General features: G+C 40.8%; 1 protein-coding gene across 1 annotated transcript in view; it reads right to left on the bottom strand.

Moving 5' to 3' along the window:
* Positions 1-5,295: 5,295 nt before the first annotated feature.
* Positions 5,296-13,044, bottom strand: part of tbc1d20 (TBC1 domain family, member 20) — a 42,112-nt gene continuing 34,363 nt past the window's right edge. The window contains exon 8 of the mRNA XM_080204635.1: positions 5,296-8,851. Coding sequence (XP_080060761.1) covers positions 8,596-8,851 — 256 coding nt within the window. The 3' untranslated portion in view covers positions 5,296-8,595. The remainder of the gene's footprint in view (positions 8,852-13,044) is intronic.

Here is a 13,044-nt window from a genome sequence, read left to right on the forward strand (position 1 = left end):
AGTTTTATGTGAGTTGCAAATTTTGAGACTGTGTCCACCACCCGCCAGTCTAGCTTATTAATATAAATCAAGAAGAGCAATGCTCGAAGTATATCCCCCTGGGGTACCCCACTGTTTACCTGCCCCCAATCTGCTAAACCACTGTTGTTTGCTGTCACTTGGTCACCTTTGCTGCCAATGTCACTTTTCGTCTACGGGTTTTAACTTTGCTGACAAGCCTGTTATGTGGCACTTTATCAAGAACGTTTCAGAAACCCACATCAACCACATTATCCTCATCAAAAAAAAAACTGAAGCAAGTTGCCTTAAACACCACGCGCCCTAAACAAATCCGTACTGCTGGTTGCCAGGATTCTGAGTGGGAGGTAATCTACAGCCCGTCTGCGAGACATCCTTAACTTCTTACTCTCACTTAGACCACAAGGATGGGCTAATGACTTAAAGTTGTGCGGAATGCAGAACACAACCAAATCAATGGTGAGGAAAGACAGGCCAGCTGGTCCCAGATTTTTAACTCACTCAGAATGAGAAACTGAGCAAAATATTCTTTGAACAGGGTTAAGGTATGATTCAGGAGCACCCATATTTCCCTAAACTAAGACGTGTGATTCCTGAGTTAGGTGCTGATATTTAGTTCATATCTGAACACAACATTTTCGTTTTCAAGGAAATAAATTCTCATTATATACAATCCTGATCTTTGTCCCAGTGAAACTCTGTCCTCGACAACAGTGATCTATTCAAACTGCAAGTCTAAGATTGCCGCTACAAAACATACAGAGATTGCTCAGGCATTTTACATTTATAATGAATGACCTTTTTATGCAATTGTTTTGAATTAAAGATCTTATTCTGCATAGAATAAAGTCAGGTGAAAATCCGAGATCAGACTATTGGATGTAAAGAATGGACAATACGAGTATATATTATATATAAATAATTGAAATAAAGGACCAAAATGTTCGCAATTTTTGTCATACCCCTTCAGTTCATTGTTGTCTTATGGTGTGAAATATACAGAACAGTGAGAGGGAATCTCACAGAAACTTATGATTGGACAGGATAGATTCAGAAAGAATGTTCCCGATGGCGGGGGAGTCCAGAACTAAGGGGTCATAGTTTGAGGCTAAGGGATAAACCTTTTAGAACGGTGGCACAGTGGTTAACACTGCTGCCTCACAGCGCCAGGGTCCCAGGTTCAATTCCAGCCTCGGGTCACTATCTGTGTGGAATTTGCACATTCTCTCCATGTCTGCGTGGGTTTCCTCCAGGTGCTCCGGTTGATTGGCTATGCTAAATTGATCTTAGTGTGAGGTGGATTCACAGGGTAAATGTGTGGGGTTACGGGAATAGGGCCTGGGTGGGATTGTGATCAGTATAGACTTGATGGGCCAAATGGCCTCCTTCTTACTGTAGGGGTTCTAACTTCCTATTAACTGAGGTGAGGTGAAATTTCTTCATCCAGAGGGTGGATGATGTGGACTTCGCCACCGTAGAATGTAGTTGAGGCTCAAACATTGTGTGATTTCAAGAACAAATTAGATATAGCTCTCGGGGATCAAGGAATATGGGAGGAGGGGGGTGCAGTGGGGGTGGGAGAATCAGGATACTGAATTTGATGATCAGATGAATGGTGGAGCAGGCTCAAAAGGCTGATTGGCCTAGTCCTACCTTTAGTTTCCATGAAGTGTCTGGGTATGTTCATTTGCATATCTATTGGTACAGCATTGGTGTAAAATCCATAATGCAACTTCATTGCAGTGTAAATGTAAGTCTACTTGGAACATTAATAAATAAACTAAACTCTAAGGATAAACTTGCCCTAAGTGCAGGAAGTGTTCACTAGACTGACTCACAGGATGAGGAAATTGTCTCATGTGGAGGGATTAAGTAAAACTATATTCCTCAGAAATTAGAATGAGAAATGATGTAATCGAAATATATAAAATTGTTAAGGGGCTGAAACGGTAGATCCTGGGAGGATGCTTCTGCTGGTTCTCAAGCCATTAAACAGCACCCCCAAGTGGTTTCAAAGAATACTGTTAAAACTCCCAACAAAAGTTCTGGATGAAAAGTACATTATTAGTAGGAACAGATACACAGGAGAGATCGTGCCTGCCAAATGTTATTGTCTGAGATTTTACACACAAGTTAAAAGACATTGATCATCATGAACCCTTTCCAGTTGGAGATTCATGCTGATAACTGAATCATAAATCAAAGCAGAAGTAATTGTGTATATATATGTATGATAGCTCAGTAAGACATAGGAACGAATCTCGAGTGTTTCCAAACTTATCTTGGCTTTTGAGATTTGATATTCAAAGGACAACAACTCTTGGTGTCAGCTACAATGCTTAAGGGGTTTAACATCAGTATCTTTTTAGCACACATTGGCCTAGGAGGTTGTATCTGCATAGTCTGTGACAATCTCTTATTTGATCCAGCCTCAACTGAGCTTAAAGAATACAAAACAAAGTGTGAAGGAATAATTATCAGAGCACAAGATTGCTGCTAAGCCTTGGTCTGGGGTTTTAAACTCTGAAAATCAGCGCAAATGTTTATTATGGATTGTAGATATAATTGCTGCACAGCAAACTGCAAGGTGCAGGATTACAGATAATCACACAACCAGCCTCCCAACCATCGACACCATCTACACTTAGAATCATAGAATCCCTACAGTGCAGAAGAAGGTAATTTGGTCTATTGAGACTGCACTGACAACAATCCCGCCCAGGCCCTATCCCCATAACCCCATCCTGCTAGTCTCCCTGACACTAAGGGTCAATTTAGCATGGTTAATCAACCTAACCTACACATCTTTTGGGCTTTGGGAGGAAACCAAAGCAGACATGGGAAGAATGTGTAAATTCCACACAGATAGTGATCTGAGGCCTGAGTTGAACCCAGGATCTGGCACTGTGAGGCAGCAGCGTTACCCACTGCGCCACCGTGCTGCCCCACTTCCTGCTATCTCAGAAAAGCAACCGGCATAATTAGGGACCCTACACAACCCGGACATACACTTTTCCACCTTCTTCCATTGGGAAAAAGATACTAAAGTATACTAAAGTCTGAAATCATGTGCCAATTGATTCAAGAACACCTCCTTCCCTTGTTGCCATCAGGCTTTTGAATGGACCTACCTTATGTTGAGTTGATCTTTCCCTGCATCCTAGCTATGACTGTAACACTACATTCTGCACTCTCTCCTTCCCTTCTTCCCTATATACTCTATGAACAGTATGCTTTTGTCAGTGCAGCCAGGGGATTTTCACAGTAACTCCATTGCAGTATTAATGTAAGCCTATTTGTGACACTAATAAATAAACTTTAAAGCTCCAAAGATACAGCATTTTGCATTTAATTTGATTTGTCACATATTGGGATACAGTGAAAAGGGCATTACTAATGAGAATCGATGACAACATACCTTCCAGTAAACTTGTGCAACTGTAAGTCTAGTTAATTCGGGAACTTTCCTGACGGAGCTCTTAATTATAGTTATGGATAGTTATTTATGCAATCCGATGTTAAGTTGTGTTTACATTCCCGTTCACCATCACGGCAGTAAAAAGCTAATTAAGCGGGTTTTTTTTAATCCCATCTGATCTGCCTGAATTTTGGCATCATGCCATGTAGCTCTTGCGGCTAAACAGGGGAGAGCGAAAAATGCAAGTGCCATGGGTGTTAGGTCAGCTTTGTATAACCCTGCCCTGAAATCTTATCCTCAGTGTGAACAGCATGTTTGGCCACTTCTGGGTGAACCTTCAGAAAAACGGCAAAGATTATTATCTCTCCTCCCCCAGGCCAGGAAAATTCCAAGATTTCTGGGTGTCACTATTCCCCATGACCAGTTTAATCTTACTACCCGATATCTCGCTCAGCACAGGCCAAGTTATTTTTCAATTTGACCCCACTTTAAAATTAGCAGGACCCGAGAAACCAACAAAACCAAAACAGCAATTAAGTAGCAGAGTGACATTCAGTAAATAAACTTATAGATCAACCTACGCTGAATACATTGTTGTCAATATGAAAGTCTGTGATGCAGACCCCGGTTCCAGGTGGGCTGGGCTGCTGCCGGGAAACCTCTGATGCATCGTTCCATCATCTTACATTCCTGCTCTTCATTGCAGTGCTAAAAGTAAGCCTACTTGTGACCAATAAATAAACTTTGAACTTTTCATAGCCAAGTGCCCCAGTAGGTACTTCCCGCTGCCGGGGCACTACGATAGGACAGGGGGATGATTCATTTCTCGTGTTCCCCATTTCTGTCGCTGCCACTCCAACTGGGACCATAACCCACAGTTTGAGAACCGCTACTCTAGATAAATAATGGTGCAATTTGGTGAAGTCTAACAATGAGACACCCTCGTCTCGTCAAGTGAATGAGATACCATGAACTACATAAGTTTGATCATCTTCCCAAACGCAGACTGATTCATACTCGGATGACACTAGACTAGGAGAAAATTCCCTCTTTTTATTTTGCAACTTTTAAAGGGAACATTTGAAGCAATTCCCAGCACAATATGACCTTACGCTGTTTCCCTTTTCAATAATACATTCTGTCACAATTGGACTGGCCCAGATACCTGGCCAGCTATCTCAGGCTAGACCATCTTCCCTTTATAAAAAAGGCTCGTCACCACCCTGGCTTACTTTGATACCTTTGAACTGACGGAGAACATTCATCTATGGCTCACTGCACTACCTGGAGCTTCTCAGGGTCAAGACGTTTAAAAATTTTGTTTCTGATTATTTCCTTTACTGAGTCGGTAGAGAAACATGAATTACGTACATCGCCACTTCCCTACATACTAGGTGATACTTCTCAAGAACCTGTCTCCATTGGTTCTCGATCATTAAGGATGTGTTTCTAATGGTACAATTTTGTCTTTTCAGAAGTGTTTAGTTACATGGGTAAAATGGGTATATGGGCCAATTGGGACTAGCTTAGGTGCTAAAGAAAGAGGCGCCATGGACGAGTTGGGCTGAAGGGACTGTTACCATGCTCTAAACCTCTGACTCTACGGTGCTCATTATCTCTCCTTAACATGGCTGTTCCATTGACTTTATTGAGCCCCTGTCGAATGGCTCCGACACATTTCTTAGGGTGGATTCAAAACATTTATGAACTCAATTTCTCATAAAAGCAACACTTCGACGTAACTCGTAAACAAATCCCTTCTGTCTAAAGTGGCCAAAAAATGGCAAAGTCCAACAGCAAGTGATTAACTCAATGGCAGGCTTGAAACAGTGAGTGTTGAAGGGCATCGCAACATTCACTCTTGTTAAACTGAAATATTTATTAAAAATAAAGATACATTATTACATTTAAATAAAGTGTCGAGTAAAAATAACTTGGCGCTTTGCACAACGCTCACCTGCCACCAACCCTAATCACTGTCCTTGCTTGCTTCTGCGTGTTGGAGACTTTCAATTAGCACTCACATTCCGGTTCTGATGATCTGGGTCGAGTTCCAGATCGAGAGTTTAACTAAGAATTAGAATTAACTCTCCAGAGTTTGCTGTGATGTTGACTATGAGATAATGAACCGTCCAACCATCCCGCGGGATTTTAGGGACATTCAGCTCCCACTGGAGTTCTTTCATCACTGCTCTTTCTAATATCACCAAACCGCAAATTCTGGTGGATGTCATCAGTGCAGAATCGCTGCCACTGTCCCCCAAGAGAGCAGCGGACTCCAAAAAACAAAATCAGCAGAATGTTGATGCGGTAAGTGAAAATATGAAATATTCCCCAATGAAGTGCACAATTATTTCAACTAAATACACGATACATTTGTACAAGTGCATTGTTATGAATTCAGTTAATTCTTTTGACCATCATTCTTGTACCTTAGAAAGAGAAAATACTCCAAAAGTAACATCGTAGAATCCCTACATTGCAGAAAGAGGTCATTCGGCCCGTCGAGTCTACAATCCCACCACCCCACGCATTTACCTCCCTAATTCCTCTAACCTTCACATCCTGGGACACTAAAGGGCAAGTGAGCTTGACCAATCAACCTAACACACACGCCTCTGTGCTGTGGGAGGTTCCAGAGCATCCGGAGGAAACCCCCAGAGACACAGGGAGATTGTGCAAACTCCACATGGACAGTGACCCCAATCCGGGAATTGAACCCGAGTCCCTGGCACTATGAGGCAGCTGTGCTAATCATTGTGCCATGCAGGATATCCAGGGCACATATCCAAGATTATTCTATTTCAGAACTTTTTAAAGGCTCTTTTAAGATGATATAGGATGAGCAAAGTAAGGATGTAATTTTCTTCTGAATATTTTTCTCCTCTGCTCTTGTGAGCACCGACTCATTGGCAGCCTTCCCAAATCCTCACCTGCCACTGCTCATCTGTGAAAGTTCACAAAGCATTTAACTGCATTTTGGGCAAAATCCCATATGTGCACTTACAGCCAGGGCTAGTGGATAGTGAGCAAGAGGGGGAACCATTTTCACTAGACTGGCAAAGATCAGCCAACTCAGTACATACAATGTCTGAAAGCACACCACATCCAGCCCTTAAATAATTCCAACTTTAACAGTTAACAGGGGAAATGATTTACAATCTTGATTTTAATACGTCAATTGACCTAAAGAAAATCAAGTGGTGAAATTTACTGTGGAATAAATCACTGCAGAAGGAAAGAACTGGGAAAAATATCAGTAGATCTAGAAGAGGGAATAAAGTGGTCAGAAAACACTAATCCATTAGTGAAGACAGCACACAGGAACATGCTACAGTTATTCAAATTATCAGCTTCATTAGATCGAGCCCAGTATTAAACATCCCAGGGTCTGGTGCATCTATTTTGGTGGAAAGTGGACCCAAAATCTGAGACAGAAAAATGTCAGAATTATCAGGGAAGGGATGGAAAGACCCAATAACTAGCTGATGTATGTAAAAGAGGCTCATCTATTCAATTAATGGCGTTTACAATGTAAAAACACAAATAAAATTCTGCAGCAGTGGCAATCCTTCCTTCAGCTGGGATAAATCAATCCAATCACAATCCAAAAAAACTAAATTCCAGTCAAGATTATATCTGGATATCAGGTCACTATTAATGTGACAAAGCATTGTGCTATTGCAACTTAACCATTGATGGCAAATTCTACTCTGGCACATCAAGGGACCAAGAGTAGAGGGTGCCAGAACGTATGCATAATGTTGGTTATCATGGGCCACTAGCATGTCGTTTATCGATGCTACAGAGATTGTGGCCATGGTGTAACAACACGCAGAGTCCTTCCATCTAGAGCTCCCCATCTCGGCAAATGCAGAGGCGGCCACTAGGGAAAAGATAACCTGGTCACTCACATCAATGCAAGAAAGTCAAGATACCTGAGAGACCGCCCTCCCCCACCCTCCCACCAAAAGGTGACTCATGTGCAGCAACATTAAAGCAGGAAGGAAACGTGAAAGACAAATTAAAAACAAACAATAGTCTGGATGCAGCTCTTTTCAACACTGTCAATTCTTTAAGTCGTCTTTGATATCTTCACATAACTATTAATAAATCTCAAAGTGAGAAAAGCAGGTGGCAGGGTTCAAGGTTTGTGTATTGCATATCAAGACTAACAGTTATTATTTCATCATACCAGAGTCTCGAGAAACACAGCCTTACAAGGGCTAGCTATACAAATTAAGAAGCTTTGACTGAGGTTAGTGTGGTTGACACACCAATGTTAAGGCTGCAATATATTACAAATAAAAAAAAGTTTCTGATGTAACAGAGGCATATTAGTGATTAATAAACACTTAATAAACACTTGATCTAGAAGACTGTAACGCATGTGCTACTTTTGTTGAACAGGTCCCGCTAATCATTTGAATGCAGCGACTCAATATTTACAAAAATATAATAATTGGTCTTGAAGTAATCCAACTAGGTTGTACTGTTTACCTTTATTTCAAGATGCTTATCTGGTTTTCAATCATGCAATACACCGGTCCCAAAATTAGGCTAAGTAACAAGTGGGATAATATTGTTAACCATTTCAAATGCAATGGACCGTTTTCTTGGTTCACCACATATTTTCCACTTGAGTCATACATTCCAATTGGAGGGGGCATACACTAATTCTGTCAAGCTGCTGCCTAAAATAGCTCCCCAGCCTCCTCAGAAATGAATAGAAGTTGGCCAGGATATCTCTTCAATGTTTCCCACCAACAAAATCCACCCGCCTTCCTTGATAATATGGCTGAGATTGGCAACTCACCATGTTAGAATTCAGCAGTGCAAACTCACACTGCATCACTTGGTGGCAGTAGATTTTAAATGATCATGTCTCAAGGTTTTATTTTGTTAAAAAAAAGGTGACAGTAAAGTGGATATTCTACAATATATTGCAGCTTTATGTTGGTGCTAATCATTCACCAAATGACAATCAAAAGGTTAGTGTTCAACCCAATCTTACCCTAACTATGTATTTTATCCTGCTTGCAGTCTTTTAATGATACATTTTAAACTAAAAGTAAAAGGCAATGACAAAGAAAAGTATTGTGTCCCACCCTCAATATGTGGTTGGGGATTTGTAAAGTAGCTAAAAATGTTCTTCCTTCTCAAGGAAAAAGTTGCAGTTCAAACTTTGGTGCCCACTCCAGTGCAGTATTGACCACAGCATAGGCTGCTGCCCCCAGTGCCACAGTCAGTCCCATCACTGCCAGTTTTATCAACCTCCTGGTCCCTGTTATTGCCACAAGCGCACTTGTTCTGGGTTCTTGGTGGAGCTGTTCTCGGTATCGCCTCCGGAGCACTGCATCAGGATGCTGCTGAGCTGACACCAGTTCAAAATCCTTGAAGGTTGAGACGGCGGTGCTATGGGGATGGAAAGACAAAATGCCTTGATAAAGCAGTTCAAATACAATGCAATAGAAAGTCTCAAATTAACATTAACCTGTCCAGCAAAATGAGAAAAATCAACATACACACATTTTTTAAAAACTCCGATTTAAATTTTCTCCTTGTTAAAAAAAGTGTCAGTGATTCTCTCATTGGTTCAAGGGTTTATCCAGGCTACAGAACTCAGGAAGGTCAGAGGCTGGATTCTTGGTTGTGCTGCATCAGTTGGATCAGTGGGTGGAGAAGAAGAAGAATAAAAAACAATAAAGTCCTGGCCCTGATGTTATCCGGAAGCTTGTGCTGGAAATGCATGCATTTAAACACAGGTGAGGTTCCAAAACTCAAAAAGCCACGGCTGAGGTTCTGGATGATAAACAACACTTGCGGAAACACGTCTAAGAAAACACTTTCTGGAGAGAAGAGAAAAATGATGAGGAAAAGTGTCCATTTTTCAATCTACACCTTTTTGTAAAATAGTTGTGTTACTTCTTTCATTGTACATATGCTGTTGGACTAGATACCGCCATAAACTGTGTATGCAATGGAAGTAAGATCATAATTCAAGTTGACTTCAATGGAATTCCATTAAAACTAAATTACAGCAACTATCTGAAGCTAAATAAATCCTTAAGTTTAAAAATGTGAATATTATACATGTTTAATTGGGGATCCATTTTTTTCAGAATTAGTTCAGAATTCAACTTATAGATCTAATTTAACTCTGCAACCTACAGTCACATTTCTGAATCATTCTATAGAATAGCCCATGGATTTATATTGTACAATGGCAGGTCAAGTTGCACAGTTATTTTCTGTAGTACACTGATCATTCTATAGGTAACTGCAGATGCCATGTGGTGCTATTTAAATAGATCAGTAGAACTGGTTGAGACACAGAGGACACAAATTTACAGCAAAAGAAACAACAGTGACAAGGAAAATAGAAGCAGCATGTGGTTTGGATATGGAATAGTCTGCCCAAATGTGCAGCAGGTAATTTCAATCAAGGCCTTTGAAGAGAGTTGAATAATCATCTGAAGCAAAAAAATGTAGGGCTTCGAAGAAAAGGCAGGGAATGGGATTAAGTCGGTTGCTCTTCCAAGAGCCACAATAACTTCATTACAGTGTGAATGTAAGCCTACTTGTGACTAATAATAAACTTTTACTTCATACATGATGAGCCAAATATCCTCTTCCTGTGCTGTAACTGTTCTATAATTCCACTGGACTGGTAAGGTCCATACTCATACATTTATCTACGGATTGGGGACACAAATCAATATTTTAATCACTTATCTAACCTGTAGACATTCCTCACTTACCTCACAGAGGACAATCTATTCCAGTACTGCTAGGATTTATCTCATGCCAGCCCAGGAATGGCTGTTTCTCAAGATTTTCCTGTCCTCCCTCTGCCTATTCTTCACAGCAGAATTTGCTTAACTGCACTTGAATGCACAGGGTCCACTCGTGCACTTCCATTCCCACAGGATCCCACCATTATTAAAAGAAATGCCACATTAAATATTCATCTACACGTGCCCTGCCCAAGAGGGACAGACCTGTGCCACAAGAGCAGCTGTATATTACATAAACAAAATTGCTTAGAGTGGTGATTTAGTTTTGGCTGTGGCACTCTGAAATAGAGCTATTTATACATAAGTGTGAAATATTTAAAACAATGATCAGAGTCCAGAAGAAATGTATTCTGCTGGGAGGCAGTAAGTACTGCCTAGAAGAGCTATATTATACAATTCAGCCCAGTCCAGTCAGTGGCTCCAGAGTGGGGAGGCTCACATTCTAAGAACAGATCAATGATTGGTTGCTGAATATTTTGCTCATTTAACTTCCAAACTTGTGTAATGCATTAGAAATTGTAAGGTTTTATTAGTTGTAGTAAAATTTACTATAATTAGTAAAGGCTATTAGGAATAGTACTGTTTATTATGAATTAATTAATGTATAACAAAGATGGTAGGGCAGATGATTTGTTGCAACTGCAGAATGGGGTACTTCTGGTTCCAACGTGATCGAAGGCAAACATGTTTGTTCTAAGTGGCTGTGACTTGATGATCTTCAGTCCAGAGTCACTGAGCTAGAGGCTGAGCTGCTGATACCATGATGTATCAGAGAGAAGGAAAGTTACCTGGACGATTTTTACTAGGACACAGCCACATCTCGTGGAATAAGATCTTTTGATTTGGTCAGTGGTCAGAAACAGAACGATGTGACTAAGTGAGGAAAGTATAGGGAGTCAGAACATAGAAGTGCAAGAGCCTCAGCCTTTGCAATTGTCCATCTGGTTTGGGGTTCTGCAGCCTGTGTGGATGAACATGGTGGCTGTAGGGTAGATAAGCAAACTGACTATGCTACCATGACATTGGAAGCCATTCAAGATTAATAGGAATGTAGTGGTAATTGGGGACAGTATAGATAGGGGGCACAGACGCCTTTCTCTGTAGCTGAGAATGATGGTCATGTTGCTTGCCTGGTGACAGGGTTTGGGACATCTGCTCTGGGTTGGAGAGGATCTTGCAGTGGGAGACCATGGTTGTGACTGACATAGGTAGGAAAGAGGTGCAGCTGAGGGATAATGAGCAGCTAAACTACTCCCTTAGCCACAAGCAAACTGTCCTAGAGTACATCAGATTAAAGCGTTAAATGCTCAAGGATTAGTGTGGGAGGAATGGGTTTTGATTCAAGGGGCATTGGGGAAAATAGGAGTTGTACCATTCATATGGTCTTAATCTAAACAGTGCTGGGATGAGCATATTGGCAAGTTGTCTAACTAGAGCAATGGAGGGGGCTTTAAACTAAATAGTGGCACGAGGAATCAAGTTTGGGAAGATTTGGTAAGTTAAGTAGAGGGGACAAGGCAAGAGAGCAAAATAGGAATAAGGGTCCAAAAGAGAAAATGCTGGAAAAGCTGAGCAGGTTTGGCAGGATCTGTAAGGAGCAAAAAGAGCTGACGTTTCGAGTACATCTTCGACAAAGGATCATCTGGACTCAAAATGTCAGCTCTTTTTGCTCCTTACAGATCTTGCCAAACCTGCTCAGATTTTAAAGCATTTTCTCTTTTGGTTTCAGATTCCAGCGTCTGCAGTAATTTGTTTTTATCATAGGAATAAGGGAAACAATGATCAGAGCTTGGCAGCAAGGGACAGAGTGTACAAATCCATCAGTGACCCTGCAGATAAAGCTAGAGGTTACAAAAACAGTAAAAAGACAAAACAAAAGACTCTGTACACAAATGCATTTGTAACAAAACAAGTGAATTGAGAATGGAAGTCAAAAACATGTGTGATTTGATGGCCGTTACAGAGAGAAAGCTACAGGATGACAAAGACTGAGATTTCAATTTACAAGGACACACACATTTAGGAAATACAGGAAGCTAAGAAAAGATGGAGGGGTAGCTCTGTTAATTTAGCATGACAATGGTACGATAGAAAAAGATGGTATTAGTTCTGGAAATCAAGATATAAAATCAGTTTGGTAGAAATGAGAAATAGTAAAGACAAGAAGTCAGTTGTGGTTGTGGTTTATATCACCCGTACAGTAACCAAACAGCAGAACAGGGTGTACAGGAAGAAATAACAGGAACTTGTGAGAAAGAATGGTGACAAACATGGCTGATTTCAATCTACATGTAGTTAAATTTGCTGTTGACATAAGATGAGTAGGAACATAAGCTGTGACAAGGATACACGAAGTCTAAAATGGGGCATGGATTGGTTAAGTGAGTAGGCAAAATTTCAGCAGAAGGACTGTATGGGAAAATGTGAACTTGCCCACTTTAGCAGGAAGAACAGAAAGGTGCATATTATTTAAACGGAGATAGATTACAGATCTCTGAGGTGCAGAGGGATCTAGGTGTCCTGGTACACAAATCACAAAAAAGTAAGTATTCGCATATAACAAGTGACTCAAAAGGCAAATAGAATGTTCTCATTCATTGCAAGCGGAATGGAATATAAAAATAGAGACATTTTGCTGTAAACGTACAGAACATAGAGAAAATATGGCCAGGATTTCCCCAAAAGAATTCTAAATCCCCAATTTGTGGGAAAATGATTGCCAGTTTTTTCAGTGTGATTTTCAGAATGAAGCTCTGACACTCAGAGCACTGCACAGTGTGCCCTGGTGGGATTCCCTCTGAAAATCAGGGT

This window comes from Carcharhinus amblyrhynchos, chromosome 16 (assembly GCF_965287045.1).
Source record: "Carcharhinus amblyrhynchos chromosome 16, sCarAmb.v2.hapA, whole genome shotgun sequence".
In the NCBI taxonomy this organism is placed as follows: domain Eukaryota; kingdom Metazoa; phylum Chordata; class Chondrichthyes; order Carcharhiniformes; family Carcharhinidae; genus Carcharhinus; species Carcharhinus amblyrhynchos.